Source organism: Scyliorhinus torazame, unplaced genomic scaffold (assembly GCF_047496885.1).
Source record: "Scyliorhinus torazame isolate Kashiwa2021f unplaced genomic scaffold, sScyTor2.1 scaffold_1710, whole genome shotgun sequence".
Classification (NCBI taxonomy): domain Eukaryota; kingdom Metazoa; phylum Chordata; class Chondrichthyes; order Carcharhiniformes; family Scyliorhinidae; genus Scyliorhinus; species Scyliorhinus torazame.
In genome coordinates this window covers 3606-30031 of record NW_027309437.1, presented here as the reverse complement: position 1 = coordinate 30031, position 26426 = coordinate 3606, and the positions used below count along the sequence as shown (strand labels likewise).

Genomic DNA, 26426 nt, shown 5'->3' with positions numbered 1-26426 from the left:
GGCGGAGTGAGGGAATCGAGGGATGAGGAGGGAAGGAAGGGGAGTTGAGTATTATAACACGGGGTTGATTGATGGGCCGAGCGGCCTCCTTCTGCCCCGCTGTCTCCCGGTCTGAGCTCAAAATTCACCCAGCAGAAAATAATAGGCCATTCGGCCCTTTAGGCATGTTCTCCCCCCATCCACCATAATGGTGGTCAGTGGGGGTGGGAGACCCGCTTTCTCACCACGGGATTGGCCATCCCGTGACCCGCTCCCGCCCCGTTCCGAGGCTGCCAGTGGTTGAGCCACCTGTCAATCAGAGAGCGGCCTCCTCTCCCATTGGTCGCAGGACGCCCAATGGGCGCGCGGGACGACGGCGTCCCCCTGGTCTGGATTGGCCGGCGGCGCCGTCGATCAGTGCGTGTGAGAGGGGGCGGGGACCTCCGCCCCCGCGTCACTTCCACCTGACGTCGGAGTGGTGACATCACCGGGGGCGGGGCCACGTCGCTCAGAGCGCGGCGGGGTTCGATTGGCCGGGTTCAGACGTCAATCAGGACGCTCGTCGGCACCCCCCCCCCTCCAGCGGCGTGACATCCCCAACGGGACCCGCCCTCCGCTGGTGGAGCGGGGACGCCCATTGGCGGCCTGGGACGTCAGTCAGAGCGCGGCAGGGTACGATTGGCCGGGCCGCGCGTCAATGAAGCGGGAGCGGACGGTGATTGGTCGGGAGCGCCTCAACTGCTCGCCCCGCCCTCCTGCTCCAGTTGGGTTGCGCCCGCCCTTTGCTCGGCGCGGCGGCACCGCGACCGCCTTTCGGCTGCGGCGTCTAATTTTAATTCCAAACCAAAAAGCAACGGAAATGTGATTCTCACCGTGGCCGGGCGTCGAGTTAGTTTCTCCGCCGCTGAAGAAGTGGGAGAAAAAAGAAAAATCTCCTCAGCCGCGTCCCGGCCGCCCAGAGCTGCAGCGGGCAGGAGCAGTAGGAGGTTGGTTCCGTCCGCTCCTCTCCTGCCGTTCACCGCCGGCCCCGCTCTTTATTTTTTAATCTTTCGTCGTTTTTTCTTTTTAAAATTCCCTCTAACCGGCGGCCGGCATCCGCGCCTGCGCGGTGATTTTGGGGGCGGGGGGAAGGGGGAGAGAGACCGCGGCTGCGCGTTGCAGGAGTGCCGGCACTGCGCTTGCGTGTGATGGGGAAATGCCGGCACCGCGCTTGCGTGTGATGGGGGAATGCCGGCACCGCGCTTGCGTGTGATGGGGGAATGCCGGCACCGCGCTTGCGTGTGATGGGGAAATGCCGGCGCTGCGCTTGCGTAACGAGTTAGTGCTGGCACCGCGCATGCGTGCTGTCGATTGGCATTCTGGGAGTTGTAGTTCTTTATCCTCACCTCTCCTCTTCCCCCCCCCCCCAACCAATTCTGTTTGGTGTCAGTGAGACTGCCGGGGTGGAGGACAGCGAGGTACCATCGTGTCGCCAACTGGGCGTAAAGGTCTCACATCGAAATGCCATTCGAAGGCATCCCCGTGGTGCCCAGTGGGCACGGTGGTATTTGAGGGTGCCGCTGGACACCAGGGGCGCCAGGCTGCTCGTGTAGCCACGCTGGACAGGGCTGTGGGTTGGGTGACCAGCCCTCGCCCGCTGCCAGGAACGGACGCTGGCAAGTTTTGGCACATTCCAGAAGCGGCTTCGCGAGGCGGTTCTCCTCGTTCCGCACCGCTCTCTCTCCGCGGGGTGTCCCTACGCCCGGAGCGGCCGGCTGAGGCGACGGCACGACTGTGACGAGCCACCTTGGGGGGCCCGTTTCCCAACTCGACGGCACCTTCCAAAACCCGCCGCCCGCGAGGACCAGGGGCGGCAGGCGCGCGGGGCACGGCGCCACCTGGACGCTCCCCTCCGAGCCAATCGTCAACCTGACATTTGGCCGTCGGTGGGACAAAATCCTGCCCCCCCCCCCCCCCCTTGACAGCACTGCTGGCGTACCTACGGCAAGCGCGGCTCAAGAAGGTGGCTCATCCCCCGAATGGGGGGGGGGGGGGGGGAATTACCGCTTTTTTTTCTGCTTTCCCCTCCCTCGTTCGCATCACTGGTCCAAAACACGTGGACCTCCTTGATATCAGTGTCTCAAACCAGTTCCTGTTAACACCAGCTCTCATTGTCCGCTTGGATCCATGCCACATGTAATGGCCGCCTCCCCCGTCGCTATTGACAGTCCAGGTTTTTGCAGCCCCACATTTTGTGACCAATGATGAATCTTCACTGTAGGTGAGCGTCAGATCAATGAGGGGCTGGCGCGGCGCTGTTAAGTAATGGGGTTAAGAGGCATTGCAATTCGTTGTCTCATTTATGTTAAGTATCCATTAATTGACACTGATATGTAAAGGGGCTTCAGGTGGCCTCTGTCGGGTGATGTATAGTCAGAGTTTTGTGCAAAGGCTGTTGGAAGGAAATAAATGTGTGTTTGTGAAAAAGGAACAGAACTTTTAGACTCTTCATATCACAGCAAGTAAAACGTATCACAGGCGCAGTTGTTAACCGTCCAGAGACCCACGGCCAGACTCTGGGAACCCAGTTTCGAATCCTGCCAGGGCAGAGGGTGACATTTGAGTTGATAAAAAAGCTGGAATTGAAGGTCCAATGATCACCATCAAACCGTTGTTGTTCTACATCGGAACAGAAGGAGGCCATTCAGCCCTCGAGGCTCTCCGCCATTCACTGAGATCTTGGCCTAACTCCACAAACCTGCCTCGGGCCCATATCCCTTAACTTTGCTTAACAAAAATCTACATCGCTGATTTAAAATTAACAAGTGATCTAGCTTCAGCTGCTGTGGGAGAATGTTCCAAATCCCTCCACTCTTTGAGTGAAAAGGTTCTTGTGTAACATTGAGCCTCTGCAGTCCCGTGTGGTGTAGGTACACCCACGCTGCTGTTAGCGAGGGAGTTCCGGGATTTTGACCCCAGCGACAGTGAAGGAACGGCCGATATGTTTCCGAGTCGGGATGGCGAGCGGCTCGGAGGGGAACCTCGAGGTGGGGGTGTTCCCCATGTGTCTGCTGCCCCCTCGTCCTTCTAGAATGTGGTTGACTCTGTCCCATGAAATGGCCGAGCGAGCCACTGAGTGCAGGGGGCAATTGGCGATGGATGGGCAGCGATGGCCACGTCCAATCATAGAATCCCTACAGTGCAGAAGGAGGCCATTCAGCCCACGGAGTCTACGGCACTTCGAAAGAGCACTCTACCCATGTCCACCCGCACATCCATGGACACTGAAGGGGCAATTGATCACGGCCAATTCACCTACCTGCACAGGGAACCCACGCGGACACTGGGAGACCGTGCAGACTTCGCACAGTCACCTGAGGCCGGAATCGAACCCTGGCAGTGCTAACCCACTCTGCTGTCGCCCCACAGAAAAAAGGGAATGGATCTGCCTGCCTGAAATGGTTCAGTATCACACCAGGCAGTTCTTTGTGGTCCTTTGTACTCGCTGTCTCAAATACCCCTCGCCTGCCCCAACACTCGGACCCTGCCGCGAAGGTCCGAGCCAGGTTTCTGCTGCTAACGCGTCGCCTTTTACAGGAGCAGGCCGGGGAGGGGGTGCCCGCGATGGCATCGACGGACACCATGGAGATGGCGGTGGAGGACCTGGGCATCTCCATGGAGGAGATCCGGCAGTGGATCGACAAGGAGCTGGAGAAGGTCGATTTCCTGAAGCAACGCAAAGCTGCCCTCCTGGAGCTGGAGTGCTGGGTGGAGAGGAAGGAGGCCGAGGTGGCCCACGTTGATGGTCTGTTCGAGGATGCATCCAGGTACCGATCTCCTTTTCTCTTTGCTTTGCCCCTTCCCCTCGTCCCCGCCTCCTTATCCTTCAAATAAGACCGAGAGCCGTGCGTGTATTTCGTGACATTCTCAACCTCGATGTCCCGGGACCTTTCCCAACCGTGAAAGTTTTGAAATGCAAAGACTCGTGTAATAGATGGAAACACCGCCAAAGCAGTCAATTTATGAAAAGCAAGACCTCACATGGCAAGATCTTCCTTTTATGTAGTGATGTTTGTTGAGGGATAAAGAGAACTGCACCCTCCGACAGTGCAGCTGCTGCCCACCCCCACCCTCTGACAGTGCGGTGCTCCCTCAGCACTGACCCTCCCACAGTGCGGCGATCCCTCAGTACTGACCCTCCCACAGTGCGGTGCTCCCTCAGCACTGACCCTCCCACAGTGCGGCGCTTCCTCGGTACTGACCCTCTGACAGTGCGGGGCTTCCTCAGTACTGACTCTCTGACAGTGCGGCGCTCCCTCAGTACTGACCCTCCGACAGTGCGGCGCTCCCTCAGTAATGACCCTCCGACAGTGCGGTGCTCCCTCAGTACTGACCCTCCAACAGTGTGGTGCTCCCTCAGTACTGACCCCACAGTGCGGCGCTCCCTCAGTACTGACCCTCCCACAGTGCGGCACTCCCTCAGTACTAACCCTCCCACAGTGCGGTGCTCCCTCAGTACTGACCCTCCAACAGTGTGGTGCTCCCTCAGTACTGACCCCACAGTGCGGCGCTCCCTCAGTAATGACCCTCCGACAGTGCGGTGCTCCCTCAGTACTGACCCTCCAACAGTGTGGTGCTCCCTCAGTACTGACCCTCCCATAGTGCGGCGTTCCCTCAGCACTGACCCTCCTACAGTGCGGCGTTCCCTCAGCACTGACCCTCTGACTATGCGGCGCTCCCTCTGTACTGACTCTCCGACAGTGCGGCGCTCCCTCTGTATTGACCCTCCTACAGTGCGGCGCTCCCTCAGCACTGACCCTCTGACTATGCGGCGCTCCCTCTGTACTGACTCTCCGACAGTGTGGCGCTCCCTCAGCACTGACCCTCTGACTATGCGGTGCTCCCTCAGTACTGACTCTCCGACAGTGCGGCGCTCCCTCAGCACTGACTCTCTGACAGTGTGGGGCCCCCCTCCCTGCACTGACCCTCCGACAATGCAGCGCTCCCTCAGCACTGACCCTCTGACAGTGTGGCCCCCCACCCCCCCCCTGCACTGACTCTGGCCACGTGGTCCTCAATGCGCCCGCCGAATCCCTGGCACTGAACCTCCCGTCACCCCAGCCACCGTGTAGGCTTGCGAACGAAGTGGGAGCTGAGCTGAACGTTCTGGCTGCCCGATACGTGACAGCACTGTGGCCAGGCCCAAAGGACACACTGCTCCGCTTCTGTAGACAAAGGACTAACCCAGTTTGGAGGCAGTTCCCATTTCTAACCTTGACCTCCCACGCCCCCATTCCTCTTGTGTGCACTCAGATCTGTGGACGTGTGTGAATCAATGGTGAAAGACCTGTACAGTGACCTGGGGCTGCAGTACGACGAGGAGGGGATGACCGGGAAGGATGGCGCCAAGGTGTCGGAAGTGATTGAAATCCTGGACGATGACGAAGACGATGATGTGATGGCGGTGGAACCCGGTACGGACAGTTCTGACCCTTCCCATCATCCTTCAGGTGTGGGCACGCGAGGTTTAGACGGGGGGGGGGGGGGGGGGGGGGGTGGTAGCGTCGTGGTAATGTCGCTGGACTAGTGATGAGTTAAGGGACGAGGATTGACACGTGGAGTTGTGATGGCTTAGCCACCACTGAGCCTTGTTTGAGGGAGGGGCAGAATTGGCGGCTCAACATCCCGGGATATAGAATCTTCAGGCGAGACAGAGGAGGAGGCATTGTGAGTTAAGGAGTCAGTTGCTGCGGCAAGGAGAGATGATATCTTGGGAGTGGGCATCAGATGAAGCTTTGTGGGTAGAACTTGGGAATAAAAAGGGGAAAGCCACATTGCGAGGTGTTTATTATCGACCCCCAGATCGTCAGCGGGAAAGTGAGGAGGAAAATATGTGTGCAATTCGCAGAGGTATGTAAAAATAATAATAGGGTCATTAGGTGATTTCAACTTTCCCAACATTAATTGGGATAGTCGTCCGTGTTTGCGTGGGTTTTGCCCCCACAACCCAAAACATTGTGCAGGGTAGGTGGATTGGCCACGCTAAATAGTCCCATAATTGGAAAAAGCGAATTGGGTACTCTTTTTAAAAAAAAAAAACAACAACATTCTTTTTAAATGTTTTAATTGGGATAGTCGTCATGTTCAGGGCTTAGATGGAGTGGAGAACCTTTTAGCTCCAATATGTAGAAGGTCCCACAAGGGACGGTGCAGCGCTGGACCTAATTCTGGGGAATGAAGGCGGACGGGTGGTTGATGGTGGGCGGGGGAGCATTTTGGTGATAGCGATCACAACATGGTACAATTTTAAGTTTGTTGTGGACAAAGAAATAGGCAAGTTGCCCCCAAAAAGCTTGTGGATTGGGGGCGGGCGGATTTCAGTAAAATGAGGCAGGATCTGGCCAAGCTTGACTGGAAGAGTTACTTGCGGGGAAATCTACAAAAGAGCAGGGGGGGTGGGGGGGGGTTCAAAAAGGAAATGGGGAGGGTGCAGGCCCCACATGTTCCCTCTAGGGTAACAGGAAGGAGTAACAAGCCCAGAGAATCATGGGTGACCAGAAACATTCAGGATACAAAGAGAATGAAAAGAGAGGCTTTTTGCAAGTATAAGGGGAGTAAATCAACAAAGGCATTAGTGGGGTACAGAAGGAGCAGGGTGGAATTTAAGAAAGCAATGAGCAGAGCAAAGAGGGGATATGAGAAAGCTCTGGCTGGTAAAAGTAGGGAAAATCCCAAGATATTATAGAAGTGTATCAATGGGAAGAGGATAACCTGGGAAAGAGTTGGGCACATTAGGGGCCATGGGGACAATCTGTGGGTGGAGCCAGAGGACATTGATAGGGTGTTGAACAAATATTTCACATCTGTCTTCACCCAAGAGAATGAGGAGGCAGATAAGGAACTCGGGGAGCGAGACTGTGAGGTTCTTGAGCAAGATGTCATGGGTGATGGAGGTGGAATTGGAGGTGTTGGCAGGCTTAAAAGTGGACAAATCTCCAGATCCAGATTAAATTGTGCCCCAGGATGCCGTGGGAGGCGAGCGAGGAGATTGGCTTGGCTCTGACCCAAATTCTTTATTCCTCGCTGGCCACGGGGGGAAGCGCGAGAGGACTGGGGGACAGCTGTTTAAGAAGGGTTGTAGAGACCAGCCAGGGAGCTACAGACCACGTAAATGGTGGGGAAACTATTGGAGAAAATTCTGAAAGAAAACCTATCTCTACTTGGAGAGGCAAGGTTTGATCAGGAATAGTCAACATGGTTTTGTCAGAGGGAGGTCACGCCAAACAAATTTGATTGAATTTTTTGATCCGTATGACCTAGTGCGTAGATGGGGCTAGTGCAGTTGATGTAGTTTACATGGATTTCAGCAAGGCCTTTGACAAGGTTCCACACGAGAGGCTTATAAAGAAGGCAAATGCACATGGGCTACAGGGTAATTTGACAAGGTGGATTCAAAATTGGCTTAGCTGTAGGAGACAGAGGGTGATGACAGACGGCTGCTTTAGTGACTGGAGGTCAGTGTCCAGTGGCGTACCACAGGGACCCGTGCTGGACCCCCTATTATTGGTAATTTATATAAATACCATAGGTGTCTATGTGGGGCAGGATCAGTACGTTTGTGGATGACACAAAGATTGGCCGGGTGGTTAACAGTGAGGTTGAGTGTTTTGATTTGATTTATTATTGTCACATGTATTAATATACAGTGAAAAGTGTTGTTTCTTGAATGCTGTACAAACAATGCACACCGTACATAGGGAAGGAAGGAGAGACTGCAGAATGTAATGTTACAGTTATAGCAAGGTGTAGAGAAAAGATCAACTTAATACGAGGTAGGTCCATTCAAAAGTCTGACGGCAGTAGGAAAGAAGCTGTTCTTGAGTCGGTTGGTACGTGACCTCAAACTTTGGTCTTTTTCCTGACGGAAGGAGGTGGAAGAGAGCATGTCCGGGGTGCGTGGGGTCCTTAATTATGCTGGCTGCCTTTCCGAGGCAGCGGGAATTATAGATAGAGTCAATGGATGGGAGGCTGGTTTGCATGATGGACTGGGCTACATTCACGACCTTTTGTAGTTTCCTGCGGTCTTGGGCAGAGCAGGCTCCATACCAAGCTGTGATACAAGCAGAAAGAATGCTTTCGATGGTGCATCTGTAGACGTTGGTGAGGGTCGTAGCTGACATGCCAAATTTCCTTCGTCTTCTGAGAAAGTAGAGTCATTGGTGGGCTTTCTTAACTATAGTGTCAGCATGGGGGGACCAGGACAGGCTGTTGGTGATTTGTACACCTAAAAACTTGAAGCTTTCGACCCTTTCTACTTCGTTCCCATTGATGTAGACAGGGGCATGTTCTCCACTATGCTTCCTGAAGCCTATGACAATCTCCTTCGTTTTTAAAAATATATATATTTATTAAAATTTTCACCGATTTTCAACAAAACACTCCAACCAGTAATACAAAAAAAAGAATAAAGCACAAAACAAGCAAAAAATTATACATGAGATTTCCAACAAACTACAATAACCCCCATTTAACAAATAAACACGCCAGTAAGGAAAAAACGCCCCACTCTAACCTAAACAGAACAGATAAACCAAACGCCCTCCCGGGAGGTAACCCAAATTTCTCCTCTAGCGACCCTAGGCTCGCAAAAGTCCCATCGATGAACAGGTCCCCCATTCTATTAATCCCAGCTCAGAAACCCCCCATCATAAGGAGGAGGTGTTAGCAATTCTGGAAAGAATGAAAATAGATAAGTCCCCTGGGCCAGATGGGATTTATCCTAGGATTCTCTGGGAAGCTAGGGAGGAGATTGCTGAGCCTTTGGCTTTGATCTTTAAGTCATCTTTGTCCAAAGGAATAGTGCCAGAAGACTGGAGGATAGCAAATGTTGTCCCCTTGTTCAAGAAGGGGCGTAGAGACAACCCCGGTAACTATAGACCAGTGAGCCTTACTTCTGTTGTGGGCAAAGTCTTGGAAAGGTTTATAAGAGATAGGATGTATAATCATCTGGAAAGGAATAATTTGATTAGAGATAGCCAACACGGTTTTGTGAAGGGTAGGTCGTGCCTCACAAACCTTATTGAGTTCTTTGAGAAGGTAACCAAACAGGTGGATGAGGGTAAAGCAGTTGATGTGGTGTATATGGATTTCAGTAAAGCGTTTGATAAGGTTCCCCACAGTAGGCTACTGCAGAAAATACAGAGGCATGGGATTCAGGGTGATTTAGCAGTTTGGATCAGAAATTGGCTAGCTGGAAGAAGACAAAGGGTGGTGGTTGATGGGAAATGTTCAGACTGGAGTCCAGTTACTAGTGGGGTACCACAAGGATCTGTTTTGGGGCCACTGCTGTTTGTCATTTTTATAAATGACCTGGAGGAGGGCGTAGAAGGATGGGTGGATAAATTTGCAGATGACACTAAAGTCGGTGGAGTTGTGGACAGTGCGGAAGGATGTTACAAGTTACAGAGGGACATAGATAAGCTGCAGCGCTGGGCTGAGAGGTGGCAAATGGAGTTTAATGCAGAAAAGTGTGAGGTGATTCATTTTGGAAGGAATAACAGGAAGACAGAGTACTGGGCTAATGGTAAGATTCTTGGCAGTGTGGATGAGCAGAGAGATCTCGGTGTCCGTGTACATAGATCCCTGAAAGTTGCCACCCAGGTTGATGAGGCGTATGGTGTGTTAGCTTTTATTAGTGGAGGGATTGAGTTTCGGAGCCATGAGGTCATGTTGCAGCTGTACAAAACTCTGGTGCGGCCGCATTTGGAGTATTGCGTGCAATTCTGGTCGCCGCATTATAGGAAGGATGTGGAAGCATTGGAAAGGGTGCAGAGGAGATTTACCACAATGTTGCCTGGTATGGAGGGAAGATCTTATGAGGAAAGGCTGAGGGGCTTGAGGATGTTTTCATTAGAGAGAAGAAGGTTAAGTGGTGACTTAATTGAGGCATACAGGATGATCAGAGGATTAGATAGGGTGGACAGTGAGAGCCTTTTTCCTCGGATGGTGATGTCTAGCACGAGGGGACATAGCTTTAAATTGAGGGGAGATAGATATGGGACAGATGTCAGAGGTAGGTTCTTTACTCAGAGAGTAGTAAGAGCGTGGAATGCCCTGCCTGCAACAGTAGTGGACTCACCAACACTAAGGGCATTCAAATGGTCATTGGATAGACATATGGACGATAAGGGAATAGTGTAGATGGGCTTTAGAGTGGTTTCACAGGTCGGCGCAACATCGAGGGCCGAAGGGCTTGTACTGCGCTGTAACGTTCTATGTTCATCCATCCTACCCGGAACAAATCTGTGGTTCTCTCGTATCGGGGACCCGACCGAGGCCCCCACCTCGCCCCTATGTCGCCTCCACTGCCCCCAGATCTTCAGAATCGCCGCCACCACCGGACTCGTGGCGTACCTTGTCGGCGGAAGCGGCAACGGTGCCGTCACCAGCGCCCCCAGACTCGTGCCCACACAAGACGCCACCTCTAGCCTCTTCCACGCCACCCCCTCTCCCTCCATTACCCACTTACGGATCATTGCCACATTAGCTGCCCAATAGGATGATAGGGGATTAGGATGGGCAGGCACTGGAACACAAACAGGAACCTCGGGAGGTCCATCATCTTGACCGACTGCACCCTACCCGCCAGGGAGAGTGGCAGCATATCCCATCTCTTGACGTCCTCCCCCATCTGCTCCACCAACCGTGTCAAATTGAGCTTATGCAGGGCCCCCCCTCCTCCGTTTTGTTGACATTGAGGGAGAGATTATTGTCGTCGCACCAGTTCACCAGATTCTCCATCTCATTCCTGTACTCTGTCTCGTCATTGTATGAAATCCGACCCGAGTGTCTTGGGTTACAGGAAGATATAGACGGGATGGTCAAATGGGCAGAAAGGTGGCAGGTAGAATTTAACCCTGAAAAGTGTGAGGTGACACACTTTGGAAGGAGTAATGTGACCAGGAAGTATTCAACGAATGGCCCGACACTTCCGAAGAACAAAGGGACCTTGGCGTGTTTGTCCATAGATCTCTGAAGGCAGGAGGGCAGATTAATGGGCTGGTGAAAAAGGCATATGGGGCACTCGCTTTTACCAATCGAGGCATAGATTACAAAAGCAGGGAGGTCATGTTGGAGTTGTGTAGAACTTTTCGGTGAGAACACAGCTGGAGTACTGTGTGCAGTTCTGGTCGCCACATTATAGGAAGGATGTGATTGCACTGGAGGGGGTGTAGAGGAGATTCACCAGGATGTTGCCTGGGATGGAACATTTAAGTTATGAAGAGAGGTTGGATAGGCCTGGGTTGTTTTAACTGCAGCAAAGACTGAGGGGACCTGATCGAGGTGGACACGATTATGAGGGGTGGATAGGGAGCAGCTGTTCCCCTTAGTTGAAGGGTCAGTTACGAGGGGGACACAAGTTCAAAGTGAGGGGCGGGAGGCTTAGGGGGGATTTGAGGAAAATCCTTTTACCCAGAGGGTGGTGAGGGTCTGGAACGCGCTGCCTGGGAGGGTGGTAGAGGCGGGTTGCCTCACACCCTTTAAAAAGAACCTGGATGAGCACTTGGCACGTCACAACATTCAAGGCTATGGGCCCAGTGTTGGCAAGGGGGACTGGGTGGGCAGGTCGGGTGTCTTTCATGGGTCGGTGCAGACTTGATGGGCCGAGGGGCCTCTTCTCCACTATTATTCTGGGATTCGGTGATTAATAATCCAGAAACCCCCAAGCTCGGTGGGGGGGGGGGGCACTGGCTCGAATCCCACCATGCTGGATTTTAAATTCTATCAATGAAATGTGGAATTGAAAGTTAATCTGCGTAGTGGAGAAGGTGAGAGCTGTCAGCGATTGTTGTTTAAAAATAAACATCCCGGGGGGGTTGCCTGCCATTGACTGCCTGTAGGGTCTTCCTCTCCCGCCGTTGAGGAACAGCCTTCAAATAAAGAGCCAAGCTATTTGGGGGTGAAACATTTTTCACCCAATGGTTAGCAGAAATCTGGAAGTCTTTGGGCCCCAGAAGGAGTGCAGGTGCTGAAGGGGGGGTGAGTGGAGCTTTAGAGCAAATTGACAGCTATATTGAGGGGGGACCGGCCAGGCACCAACACCCGCTGCCAACGAAGCGAGGGTCTGTGAGGGAGTGTGGAGGAGGTGGAACAATGTGGAACGTTCCAGAGATTCAGGCGTGGGCTCATTGAAGCAAAATGGCTTCCGAGTGTAGTTGAGGGACAGATTAGCCCTGATCTGGTTGGAATTGTGGAGCAGGCCAGAGGGGCTGAATGGCCGCCCCTCGTTCCGGACGGCCGTTCCCGTTCCCGCGTTCCTTTTCGCCACAGCCTTTGTTGGGAGCCCGAATAGGCGTCCCAATCGATGAGCCGATAATTTTTACGTTTTTCTTTCTCTCCTGGTCACTGGGATCCCAAAGGCCCCGCCCACTCCCCGTCATCATTTGGGGGGTGGGGGGGGGATCTTCGAAGCCTGTTGGTTTTTCATGTGCGCAGTTGGATTGATTTTTAAATATTTTTTTTTCCCACCACAGTGGAGACCGCACCCGTCGCGAATACCACTTCGACTGCGTCGACCGTGACTGCTCTGAGCAAAATCACCCGTGAGCCATCCCTGGTTAGTGCCTTTTTGCAAGCTCCGTTAGTGAAACACACATTATCTGAAGGCTGCCATGCGGTGCGCTCAGAAGGGGACACACGAGCCCTGAATTATTACAATAACCATCTCTCTATTCCTCCCTCCCCGGTACCTCCCTCCCGCTCCCCCTTGTTAAGTAATGGGTTAAGAGTTAAGTAATGCATTAAGAGACATTGCAATTAGTTGTCTCATTTAGTTTAAGTATCCAATGATTGACACTGATATGTAAAGGGGCTTCAGGTGGCCCTTGTGTCAGGTGGCGTGTTGTTCAGAGATTTGTGCAGAGGCTGTTGAAGTGAAATAAATGGTGTTTGGTGAAAAGGAACAGGACTATTGACTCTTCATACAACGGTAACTACAACGTATAACAATGGTAGCAGAGGATGGTTGCTGTGCAAATGTGAAGGTTTGAAAGATACAACTTTTCCTGATCAATCCAAGGAGTGAGTGGGAAGGAGAAAAAAAAAGATACATGGCTGAACCCAGGATAAAGATGGCTGGATATGACTATCCCCCCTTATTTTCTGAAAGGGAATCGTACGACCAATGGAGAAGTGCAGTAGTTATGTGGACTAAGGTAACTGCCTTGGGAAAGAGAAAACAAGGTATGGCATTGGCTCTTCCTCTACCTTATGACAGTAAAATCCAAAAGTGCTTTCTGAGCTGGAATTGGAAGAGTTAGACTCAGAAGAAGGTCTGGAGACTCTATTACAATATATGGATAAGATTCATAAGAAAGATGACTTATTACGTGCGTATGAAGCATGGTCGGAATTTGATAAGTTCCGGAAAATAGAGGAATTCTCCATGGAAGACTATATAATGGAATTTGGCAGACTATATAAAAGGCTGCAGAAACACAACCTGGAATTTCCACAGTCTGTGTTGGCCTTTAAATTACTTGACTGTGCTAGAGTGAGCAACGTGGATAGGCTCCTGGTTTTGACAGGAGTTCAGTTTACTGATAAGGATACCTTATTCGAACAGATGACAAAAGCTTTACAAAAGTTCCTGGGGAAACATTCGATTCCGATGGCTCTGATGACCCAAATAGGTCAGCCTGCAATAAGGCAGAATATGGAAGATACACTACTAACAGGATGGCGAAATCGTACGGCTACGAACAGGGCTCAAGACTATAGAAGGCGATCGAGACAAGGAAATTATGAAGACAGAAACCCAGTTAGAACTTACAGTAGGAAGATGAACCCCAGAAATGCACGGGGTATGATAAATCGATGTTTTCGATGTGACTCTCAATACCATTATGTCTTCAACTGTCCAAAACGTTATGATAGAGTGTTTGAAACGGCACATGACACGGAAGAGTCAGAAGAGGAAAAAGATAGTGACCAGAAAGAAGGCATTGTCCTATTGACAAGCAGTTTTACGCCGGTAATGAGGGTGTTGGTTGCAGAATCCTTCAACTGTGCTGTATTGGACAGTGGCTGCACATCTACTGTGTGTGGAATTGACTGGTTAAAATGTTACCCGGACTCTTTGAATGCTGAAAATCGTAACAAGGTTAAGGAATTTGAAAGTTCCACAAGTTTCAGGTTTGGGGATGATAATACTCTGAAGTCGCTGAAAAGAGAGGTGATCCCTTGCAATATTGCCGGAGTGAATCATTTCATTAGCACGGATGTTGTATCAAGTGAGATACCTTTGCTTCTGAGCAGACCATCGATGAAGAAAACACACACGAAACTGGATATGGAACAGGATAAGTCAACAGTTTTTGGAAAGACAGCGGACTTACAATTTACACAGTCGGGACACTATTGTATTCCATTACTGACAAATAATATTTCAAGTAGAGTGATTAAGGATGTATTAATGGCAGTTGAAAATGGGACTTTCGCTGATAAGCTTGTATTAAAACTGCATAGGCAATTTGCATATCTGCCTCCTTGGAAGCTGAAAAATTTATTAAAGGATGCAGGGGTAAGGGATGAAGACTATACTAAACTGATAGAACAGGTTAGTGATTGCTAGGAAGTACAGAAGGACACCAGCACGACCGATAGTAACCCTACCTTTGGCCAGGGATTTTAACAACATTATGGCTGTGGACCTTAACATCTGGGATAAGGCCATTTTTCCGAAAGGACAACTACCAAAAGTTGGTACAAAGGTGACATACTTGCCTGTGGGTCTAGTCAATGGAAGGATGCAACTGTTAATTAGAGCAGGGAAGGCCACTGGAAAGTATAAACATTGGTTGAATGTACAGCATTCAGGGGAGGGAGTTAAGACAATGGATTGGGAACACGAAGTTCAAAAATGGAGGTCACAGGAACGCAGTGCCAGTTCAGATAGTACATTGGTTAGTGAACAGGTCAGCAGGAAAAGGTTGAGAATTTTGAAAAGACATCGCACAGCAGATCGGAAAGATCAAGCAGTAGCAGTACAGAACGAGATACCAGGCGGGAGAGGGGACGTAGTTTATCAAGATCTCGGAACATGAGTAAGACTACGAATATTAATAGGAGTAGAAGCCCACATGCATGTGAGATTTTAGTGGCTTCCAATAAATTATATGAAAAGTTATCAAAGATGCTAAACAGCAAGAACTGCATAGTTGGAGTGAATTTGGGGTATACACGGAAGTACCGGATAAGGGACAAAGAGCTCTATCCCACAGATAGATTTGCACGGAAAAGGTTCTACCAGATGGAACTTGTAAGGCAAAGGCCAGGCTTGTGGCAAGGGGATTTGAAGAGAGCTTAGAAGATCAGGATTTAAGGGTAGATTCACCTACAGCCGGAAAGGTTAATTTTAAAGATCTTCTTTTAGCCACAAAGGCATGGGAATGCAAATCTATAGATATGAAAGCTGCCTTCTTGCAGGGGCATCAGCTCCAGAGAGACATTTTTCTCCGTTCTCCTAAAGAAGCAGCTAACACAGAAGGGGTACTCTGGAAGTTGAACAAATGTGTATGTGGTTTAAATGTTGCATCTAGAGTCTGGTATTTTTCGCTAAGGTCAGTTTTGTTAAAGTTAGGCCGTTACCAGTTGAAAGTAGATCCGGTAATGTTTTACTGGCACTATAAAGGGAACCTTTCTGGCATCTTTATGATACATGTCAAATAATTTCTGTGGGGTGGGACTAGTGATTTTGAAGCTTTTGTAATCTCTGGTTTGAGGAAAGAATTTGGGGTCGGAAGTCAGGCTTCCGGTGCATTTAAATATATTGGACTGGAAATCGGACAGACTAAGTTAGGGGCAACTTTACGTCGGCAATCTTATTTGGAAAGTTTCACCCCAAAAGCAATTAGTCGTGGCCGGGTTTTCACAAAAAGATGCAATGGTTTCAAAGATTGAAAAAGAGCAACTGCAAAGTTTAATTGGGCAACTGAACTGGTTAGGTAGACAGACTAGACCGGACGTGAGTTTTGATGTCTTAGAGTTGAGTACAAAAATGAATGATGCCAAAGTGGAAGACATAATAAGAGCAAATAAAGCGTTTGGCCAAACTAAAAATGCAGGAGTGTGTTTTGAGGTTCCCGGTTTTAGGTGACCTTAGGCACTTGAAATTCATAGTTTATAGTGATGCGTCCGATACAAATCAAGCACAGGAGGTTTTATAATTTTCCTCTTGGGGAACAATGGTAAATGTTGTCCTTTTGTGTGGGAAACAAAGAAAATAAGGAAAGTGGTCGAAAGCACTTTGGCTGCTGAGACGTTAAGCTTTGTAGAGGCGGTGGATATGGTCTTTTATATATCTCCGATATTGACAAAAATGTAACTTTTGGATATTAAAAAATTTGAAAAAGAAAGAAGGGGAAAATTGCGTGTGTGTTTTTGAGTTTCTTTAAATTTTGTTTTCACCTAATTATTTTTTTTTCTCCAAGGAAGGGGAGACTGTTAAGTAATGGGTTAAGAGTTAAGTAATGCATTAAGAGACATTGCAATTAGCTGTCTCATTTATGTTAAATATCCAATGATTGACACTGATATGTAAAGGGGCTTCAGGTGGCCCTTGTGTCAGGTGGTGAGTTGTTAGAGATTTGTGCAGAGGCTGTGGAAGTGAAATCAATGGTGTTTGGTGAAAAGTAACAGGACTATTGACTCTACATACGACAGTAACTAAAACGTATAACACCCCTCCCCGTTCCTCCCTCCCCGCTCCCCCCTCCCCGTTCCTCCCGCACTCTCTCACTCCCGCTCTCCCTAGCTGCGGGATGCGATGGCAGCGATGAGGAAGTCTGCCCGGGATGTTCAGAAATTTGTGGAGGCCGTTTCCAGGAAGCCAGCGGCCACAGCGACCCCGGCCTCGGGACTGATTCGAGCTGCAACCACACAACCGGGTGAGCCACCGGCATTGGCACCGTGATCTCCTTCACCGTCTCGGGCTCCCTCGGAACTGATCCCCCTGCCAACAGTGCGGCGCTCCCTCTGTACTGACCCTCCGACAGTGCGGCGCTCCCTCTGTACTGACCCTCCGACAGTGCGGCACTCCCTCAGTACTGACCCTCCCACAGTGTGGAGCTCCCTCAGTACTGACCCTCCCACAGTGCGGCGCTCCCTCAGTACTGACCCTCCCACAGTGCAGCGCTCCCTCAGTACTGACCCTCCCACAGTGCAGCGCTCCCTCAGTACTGACCCTCCCACAGTGCGGTGCTCCCTCAGTACTGACCCTCCCACAGTTTGGTGCTCCCTCGGTACTGACCCTCCCACAGTGCGGTGCTCCCTCGGTACTGACCCTCCCACAGTGCGGTGCTCCCTCAGTACTGACCCTCCCACAGTGCGGCACCCCCTCAGTACTGACCCTCCGACAGTGCGGCGTCCCTCAGTACTGACCCTCCCACAGTGCGGCACTCCCTCAGTACTGACCCTCCCACAGTGCAGCGCTCCCTCAGTACTGACCCTCCGACAGTGCGGCACTCCCTCAGTACTGACCCTCCCACAGTGCAGCGCTCCCTCAGTACTGACCCTCTGACAGTGCAGCACTCCCTCAGTACTGACCCTCCGACAGTGCGGCGCTCCCTCAGTACTGACCCTCCCACAGTTCGGCGCTCCCTCAGTACTGACCCTCCCACAGTTCGGCGCTCCCTCCGTACTGACATTCCCACAGTGCGGCGCTCCCTTAGTACTGACCCTCTGACAGTGCGGCGCTCCCTCAGTACTGACCCTCTGACAGTGCGGCGCTCCCTTAGTACTGACCCTCTTGCTCCCACAGTGCGGCACCCCCTCAGTACTGACCCACCCACAGTGTGGTGCTCCCTCAGTACTGACCGTCCCACAGTGCGGTGCTCCCTCAGTACTGACCCTCTGACAGTGCGGCACTCCCTCAGTACTGACCCTCCCACAGTGTGGCGCTCCCTCAGTACTGACCCTCCCACAGTGCGGAGCTCCCTCAGCACTGACCCTCCCACAGTGCGGGGCTCCCTCAGTACTGACCCTCCCACAGTGCGGCACTCCCTCAGCACTGACCCTCCCACAGTGCGGTGCTCCCTCAGTACTGACCCTCCCACAGTGCGGTGTTCCCTCAGTACTGACCCTCTGACAGTGCGGCGCTCCCTCAGTACTGACCCTCTGACAGTGCGGCGCTCCCTCAGTACTGACCCTCTGACAGTGCGGCACTCCCTCAGCACTGACCCTCTGACACTGCGGAGCTCCCTCAGTACTGACCCTCCCACAGTGCGGTGCTCCCTCAGTACTGACCCTCCCGCAGTGCGGTGCTCCCTCGGTACTGACCCTCCCACAGAGCGGAGCTCCCTCAGTACTGACCCTCCCGCAGTGTGGCACTCCCTCAGTACTGACCCTCTGACACTGCGGAGCTCCCTCAGTACTGACCCTCCCACAGTGCGGCACCCCCTCAGTACTGACCCTCCCACAGTGCGGCGCTCCCTCAGTACTGACCCTCGCACAGTGCGGCGCTCCCTCAGTACTGACTCTCCCACAGTGCGGCACTCCCACAGTACTGACCCTCTGACAGTGCGGCGCTCCCTCAGTACTGACCCTCCAACAGTGCAGCACTCCCTCAGTACTGACCCTCCCACAGAGCGGCACTCCCTCGGTACTGACCCTCCCACAGTGTGGTGCTCCCTCCAGTATTGACCCTCCCACAGAGCGGCACTCCCTCAGTACTGACCCTCCCACAGTGCGGTGCTCCCTCAGTATTGACCCTCCCACAGAGCGGCACTCCCTCAGTACTGACCCTCCCACAGTGCGGCACTCCCTCAGTATTGACCCTCCCACAGAGCGGCACTCCCTCAGTACTGACCCTCCCACAGTGCGGTGCTCCCTCAGTAGTGACCCTCCCACAGTGCGACGCTCCCTCAGTACTGACCCTCCCACAGTGCGGCGCTCCCTCAGTACTGACCCTCCCACAGTGCGGCGCTCCCTCAGTACTGACCCTCCCACAGTGCGGCGCTCCCTCAGTACTGACCCTCCCACAGTGCGGCGCTCCCTCAGTACTGACCCTCCCACAGTGCGGCGCTCCCTCAGTACTGACCCTCCCACAGTGCGGCGCTCCCTCAGTACTGACCCTCCCACAGTGCGGCGCTCCCTCAGTACTGACCCTCCCACAGTGCGGCGCTCCCTCAGTACCGACCCTCCCACAGTGCGGCGCTCCCTCAGTACCGACCCTCCCACAGTGCGGCACTCCCTCAGTACCGACCCTCCCATAGTGCGGCAACCCCTCAGTACCGACCCTCCTCCCTTCTGACACTGCGAGTGTTGGCCTAATTTATGAGTTCGAGCCCTGCTGAGTCGGAGTGATTGAAACAAACCGTCTGTGCCGTTGATCTTTGTCTGTCTTAGAAGCCGAGAAGAGCGGTCAGCCCGGCCTCGCCTTCTCCATGCCCTCGTCCCCGACCAGCACCCTCTCCTCCACCTGCAGCACTCGCCCACGGCCGGCCCGGCCGGCAGCCCCGCTGGCCCCCCCTGCCGTCCCACAGCAGGCCAGCACCACCGTGGTGGAGGAAGGAGAGGTGGTGAAGGACGGCGACCTGTTCAAGGGCATGCGGATCCTGGGCAAGAAGCGGACAAAAACGTGGCATAAAGGGATGCTCATCGCCATCGTGACCACGGGTAAGCGCCTTGCACACTGACTGCGCGAGAGCAACAGTTACTTTGAACGGTGTGCATTATCTCCTCTCCTCCTGTTCTTTGAGGGTGGCGGGGGGGAGGCGTGTCAGTGAACCCCATCCCTTTAATTCACTTAACCAGGACGCGCTTTCGTTTAGTCTCCTGAATTTGGCAATGAGAGTTGAACCCGCACTCCAGGGTTCTCCCTTTCCTCCTTAAATCCCTGCACTTCCATCCCGGAGACACTTGTCAACCGACTCATCTCCCTCTGCTCGGCCCGTGATGACCGTCAACAGGTCCCTGGGAGGTGTTCGAGGGTGGGTGCATCGCGCATCCCGTCCACTGGCAGTGGTGACCTGTCACGATGCAGCCTGTCTGTCCCAAGTGTGCCGGGGTATGGGCGCCAGGTGATACATTTCTCACTCTACCCCACAGCTCAGCCCTCTCTCTCTCTGTCCCTCTCTCTCTCTGTCCCTCTCTCTCTCTGTCCCTCTCTCTCTCTGTCCCTCTCTCTCTCTGTCCCTCTCTCTCTCTGTCCCTCTCTCTCTCTGTCCCTCTCTCTCTCTGTCCCTCTCTCTCTCTGTCCCTCTCTCTCTGTGTCCCTCTCTCTCTGTGTCCCTCTCTCTCTGTGTCCCTCTCTCTCTGTGTCCCTCTCTCTCTGTGTCCCTCTCTCTCTGTGTCCCTCTCTCTCTGTGTCCCTCTCTCTCTGTGTCCCTCTCTCTCTGTGTCCCTCTCTCTCTGTGTCCCTCTCTCTCTGTGTCCCTCTCTCTCTGTGTCCCTCTCTCTCTGTGTCCCTCTCTCTCTGTGTCCCTCTCTCTCTGTGTCCCTCTCTCTCTGTGTCCCTCTCTCTCTGTGTCCCTCTCTCTCTGTGTCCCTCTCTCTCTGTGTCCCTCTCTCTCTGTGTCCCTCTCTCTCTGTGTCCCTCTCTCTCTGTGTCCCTCTCTCTCTGTGTCCCTCTCTCTCTGTGTCCCTCTCTCTCTGTGTCCCTCTCTCTCTGTGTCCCTCTCTCTCTGTGTCCCTCTCTCTCTGTGTCCCTCTCTCTCTGTGTCCCTCTCTCTCTGTGTCCCTCTCTCTCTGTGTCCCTCTCTCTCTGTGTCCCTCTCTCTCTGTGTCCCTCTCTCTCTGTGTCCCTCTCTCTCTGTGTCCCTCTCTCTCTGTGTCCCTCTCTCTCTGTGTCCCTCTCTCTCTGTGTCCCTCTCTCTCTGTGTCCCTCTCTCTCTGTGTCCCTCTCTCTCTGTGTCCCTCTCTCTCTGTGTCCCTCTCTCTCTGTGTCCCTCTCTCTCTGTGTCCCTCTCTCTCTGTGTCCCTCTCTCTCTGTGTCCCTCTCTCTCTGTGTCCCTCTCTCTCTGTGTCCCTCTCTCTCTGTGTCCCTCTCTCTCTGTGTCCCTCTCTGTGTCCCTCTCTCTCTGTGTCCCTCTCTCTCTGTGTCCCTCTCTCTCTGTGTCCCTCTCTCTCTGTGTCCCTCTCTCTCTGTGTCCCTCTCTCTCTGTGTCCCTCTCTCTCTGTGTCCCTCTCTCTCTGTGTCCCTCTCTCTCTGTGTCCCTCTCTCTCTGTGTCCCTCTCTCTCTGTGTCCCTCTCTCTCTGTGTCCCTCTCTCTCTGTGTCCCTCTCTCTCTGTGTCCCTCTCTCTCTGTGTCCCTCTCTCTCTGTGTCCCTCTCTCTCTGTGTCCCTCTCTCTCTGTGTCCCTCTCTCTCTGTGTCCCTCTCTCTCTGTGTCCCTCTCTCTCTGTGTCCCTCTCTCTCTGTGTCCCTCTCTCTCTGTGTCCCTCTCTCTCTGTGTCCCTCTCTCTCTGTGTCCCTCTCTCTCTGTGTCCCTCTCTCTCTCTCGCTGTCCCTCTCTCTCTGTGTCCCTCTCTCTCTCTCGCTGTCCCTCTCTCTCTCTCGCTGTCCCTCTCTCTCTCTCTCTCGCTGTCCCTCTCTCTCTCTCTCTCTCGCTGTCCCTCTCTCTCTCTCTCTCGCTGTCCCTCTCTCTCTCCCTCTCGCTTTCCCCCTCGTCCCTCTCTCGCTGTCCCCCTCGTCCCTCTCTCGCTGTCCCCCTCGTCCCTCTCTCGCTGTCCCCCTCGTCCCTCTCTCGCTGTCCCCCTCGTCCCTCTCTCGCTGTCCCCCTCGTCCCTCTCTCGCTGTCCCCCTCGTCCCTCTCTCGCTGTCCCCCTCGTCCCTCTCTCGCTGTCCCCCTCGTCCCTCTCTCGCTGTCCCCCTCGTCCCTCTCTCGCTGTCCCCCTCGTCCCTCTCTCGCTGTCCCCCTCGTCCCTCTCTCGCTGTCCCCCTCGTCCCTCTCTCGCTGTCCGACTCGTCCCTCTCTCGCTGTCCGACTCGTCCCTCTCTCGCTGTCCGACTCGTCCCCCTCTCGCTGTCCGCCTCGTCCCTCTCTCGCTGTCCGCCTCGTCCCTCTCTCGCTGCCCCTCGTCCCTCTCTCGCTGCCCCTCTCTCGCTGCCCCCCCCCCCCGCAATCCTCGGGGGTGCTGACCCAGCTCTGCCCTGAAGTTGGTTCGCTCGGCCACGAAGCGGGCCTTCGCGATCTGTGCGGCCCCCAGCTGCATACTGGAGACTGCCTTGTAGCAACGGGAACTCCCGTTTGTGTCTCATCTTTCTAACGGGGACCCTGCACGGGAGCGCAGCAACCACAGCCGCCACCCGGGTAGGGAGAGAGGCAACCAGAAGCCGAGTCAGAGAGGCCGTTCTGTTTTTAAGGAGCATCTTAAAGGATGAGAGAGAGAAAGAGAGATGGCGAGAGGTTCAGGGAGGGTATTCCAGAGTTGGGAGGAAGGGGCAGGGCAGCTGAAGGCACGGCCGCCAATGGTGGAGCGATGGGAATGGGGTGGGATGCTCGACAAATTGCACGTTTACCTGATGCCCTCCTTTTGCCTCGGAACCAGGCACCGCCAACAAGTACAAAGTGAAGTTCGACAACAAAGGCAAGAGCCTGCTGTCGGGGAACCACATCGCCTACGATTACCATCCGGCCGCCGACCGGCTGATGGTGGGGAGCAGGGTGGTCGCCAGGTACAAGGACGGCAACTCGGTCTGGCTGTACGCGGGGATCGTGGCCGAGACCCCCAACAACAAGAACAAGACGCGGTAAGGAAGCCCGCCGCCGGGCCAAGACACCGGGCTGCGCCGAATGACTGGGCGAAGGGGGGCTCTCCCGTCCCCCTCGAAGAGAGGGGGCGTTAACACTCGGCCCCCCCCCCCCTCCTTGGGGCACTCCCTCGGGATCGAGGACCACTCGCTTCCACCCCGGTTGGACGGGTCCTGGAGTGGCAGCCGAGTCCAGCGCGTGACCTGCGGACTCTGCCGCGCGCTGGGGCAGGCGGTGCCGGGAGAGCCGGCTAGACGGTTTTGCCTCGACTTCACCTCTTGCGCGTTCCCCGGCGCAGTCCCTCGAGGTCTTCGCCACCTTCCTGAAGGAGATTCCTTAAACTTGGTCGATCGCGAGCCTGGTGCTCCCATGTGCGGGCCGGGGTGTTCAACCTCTTCGAGGACATCCCGAACGCATCCTCCTGGGAGTCTCTGAGCGGGACAGAGTTCCGAACTTTTACAGGACTCCGGTTAGACCACAACTGGAGGACTGTGTCCAGCTCCAGTCACCGCACTTGGGCAAGGATGTGAGGGTCCTTGAGAGGGTGCGGGAGGCGATTGTTTAAAAATGTATTCACGGGATGTAGCATTTGTTGACCAAGCCTAATTACCCTTGAACGGGGGAGGGGGGGGAGGGGAGGGGTCTGTCGTCACGTGGGCTAGACCGGGGTGAGGAAGGCACAGTGGTTAGCACTATTGCTTCACAGGTCCAGGATTCCAGGTTCGATTCCCCGCTGGGTCACTGTCTGTGCGGAGACTGCACGTTCTCCCCGTGTCTGCGTGGGGTTTCCTCCGGGTGCTCCGGTTTCCTCCCACAGTCCCGAAAGACCAGAACGTGCAGACGCCGGACAGACTGTCACCCAAGCCGGGAATCGAACCTGGGCCCCTGGAGCTGTGAGGCAGCAGTGCTAACCAGTGCGCTGCCCTGAAAGACGTGCTTGTCAGGTGAATTGGACATTCTGAATTCTCCCTCCGTGTACCCGAACAGGCGCCGGAATGTGGACTAGCCCAGTTACCAGGGGAGTTTTACCTACAATGTTAAGTTGGAGGAGCTGGGGTCGTTCCCTTTGGCACGAAGGGAGATTGAGGAGAGATTTGACGATGACAGGTTTGCATTGCATAGATAAGAAAAGCTGTTCCCTTTTGCTGAGCGGGGCAGCAGAGATTTCAGGAGCAAGAGCCCATGGCATTAGGGTCACGGATAGAGGATTGGCTGACTGGCAGAAGGTAGAGAGTGGGGATAAAGGGGTCTTTTTCAGGGTGACAGCCGGTGACTAGTGGTGTGCCTCAGGGGTCTGTGCTGGGACCACAACTTTTCACAATATACGTAAATGATCTGGAAGAAGGTACTGAAGGCACTGTTGCTAAGTTTGCAGATGATACAAAGATCTGTCGAGGGGCGGGTAGTATTGAGGAAGCAAGGGGGGCTGCAGAAGGATTTGGACAGGCTGGGAGAGTGGGCAATGAAGTGGCAGATGGAATACAATGTGGAAAAGTGTGAGGTTATGCACTTTGGAAGGAGGAATTTTAAAAGACTATTTTCTAAATGGGGAGATGCTTCGGAAATCAGAAGCACAAAGGGACTTGGGAGTCCTTGTTCACGATTCTCTTCAGGTTAACGTGCAGGTTCAGTCGGCAGTTAGGAAGGCAAATGCAATGTTAGCATTCACGTCGAGAGGACTAGAATACAAGACCAGGGATGTACTTCTGAGGCTGTATAAGGCTCTGGTCAGACCCCATTGGGAGTATCGTGAGCAGTTTTGGGCCCCGTAGCTGAGGAAGGATGTGCTGGCCTTGGAAAGGGTCCAGAGGAGGTTCACAAGAATGATCCCTGGAATGAAGAGCTTGTCGTGTGAGGAACGGTTGAGGACTCTGGGTCTGTACTCGTTGGAGTTTAGAAGGATGAGGGGGGATCTTATTGAAACTTACAGGATACGGCGAGGCCTGGATAGAGTGGACGTGGAGAGGATGTTTCCACTTGTAGGAAAAACTAGAAGCAGAGGACACCATCTCAAACTAAAGGGACGATCCTTTAAAACAGAGATGGGGAGGAATTTCTTCAGCCGGAGGGAGGTGAATCTGTGGAACTCTTTGCCGCAGAAGGCTATGGAGGCCAAATCACTGAGTGTCTTTAAGACCGAGATAGATCGGTTCCTGATTAATAAGGGGATCAGGTGTTATGGCGAGAAGGCAGGAGAATGGGGATAAGAAAATATTAGCCATGATTGAATAGCGGAGCAGACTCGATGGGCCGAGTGGCCTAATTCTGCTGCTATGTCTTATTGGGCGGGGGGGGGGAGACTCGAAGAGGAACTTTTCTCTGCGGCGATTGGTCATGAGCTGGAACTTGCTGCCGGCGTGGTGGGGGGGGGGGTGACAGAGATAGGGAGGGTGTGTAGGGGCTGGAGGAGGTTACAGAGATAGGGAGGGGGTGTAGGGGCTGGAGGAGGTTACAGAGATAGGGAGGGTGTGTAGGGGCTGGAAGAGGTTACAGAGATAGGGAGGGGGTATAGGGGCTGGAGGCGGTTACAGGGATAGGGAGGGGGTGTAGAGGCTGGAGGAGGTTACAGAGATAGGGAGGGGGTGTAGGGGCTGGAGGAGGTTACAGACGGAGGGGGTGTAGGGGCTGGAGGAGGTTACAGAGATAGGGAGGGGGTGTAGGGGCTGGAGGAGGTTACAGTGATAGGGAGGGGGTGTAGGGGCTGGAGGAGGTTACAGTGATAGGGAGGGGGTGTAGGGGCTGGAGGAGGTTACAGGGATAGGGAGGGGGTGTAGGGGCTGGAGGAGGTTACAGTGATAGGGAGGGGGTGTAGGGGCTGGTGGAGGTTACAGGGATAGGGAGGGGGTGGAGGGGCTGGAGGCGGTTACAGGGATAGGGAGGGTGTGTAGGGGCTGGAGGAGTTTACAGAGATAGGGATGAGGTGTAGGGGCTGGAGGAGGTTACAGAGATAGGGAGGGGGTGTAGGGGCTGGAGGAGGTTACAGAGAAAGGGAGGGGGTGTAGGGGCTGGAGGAGGTTACAGGGATAGGGAGGGGGTGTAGGGGCTGGAGGAGGTTACAGGGATAGGGAGGGGGTGTAGGGGCTGGAGGAGGTTACAGTGATAGGGAGGGGGTGTAGGGGCTGGAGGAGGTTACAGGGATAGGGAGGGGGTGTAGGGGGCTGGAGGCGGTTACAGGGATAGGGAGGGGGTGTAGGGGCTGGAGGAGGTTACAGAGATAGGGAGGGGGTGTAGGGGCTGGAAGAGGTTACAGAGATAGGGGAGGGGGGTGTCGGGGCTGGAGGAGGTTACAGAGATAGGGAGGGGGTGTAGGGGCTGGAGGCGGTTACAGGGATAGGGAGGGGGTGTAGAGGCTGGAGGAGGTTACAGAGATAGGGAGGGGGTATAGGGGCTGGAGGAGGTTACAGAGATAGGGAGGGGGTGTAGGGGCTGGAGGAGGTTACAGAGATAGGGATGGGGTGTAGGGGCTGGAGCAGGTTACAGAGATAGGGAGGGGGTGTAGGGGCTGGAGGAGGTTACAGAGATGGGGAGGGGATGTAGGGGCTGGAGCAGGTTACAGAGATAGGGAGGGGGTGTAGGGACTGGGAGGAGGTTACAGAGATAGGGAGGGGGTGTAGTGGCTGGAGGAGGTTACAGAGATAGGGAGAGGGTGTAGGGGCTGGAGGAGGTTACAGAGATAGGGAGGGGGGTGTCGGGGTTGGAGGAGGTTGCAGAAATAGGA

General features: G+C 53.8%; 1 protein-coding gene across 1 annotated transcript; it reads left to right on the top strand.

Annotated features, from left to right (window-relative positions):
• Window positions 1-734: 734 nt before the first annotated feature.
• On the top strand, window positions 735-22707 carry LOC140407641 (histone-lysine N-methyltransferase SETDB1-like; the record flags this gene model as incomplete). Its single annotated transcript, XM_072494978.1, has 7 exons — window positions 735-965; window positions 3556-3785; window positions 5272-5432; window positions 12492-12574; window positions 16772-16904; window positions 19363-19632; window positions 22506-22707. Coding segments are annotated over exons 2-7 (1052 nt in total), but the record flags the coding sequence as incomplete, so codon positions are not given.
• Between the last annotated feature and the right edge of the window lie 3719 nt (window positions 22708-26426).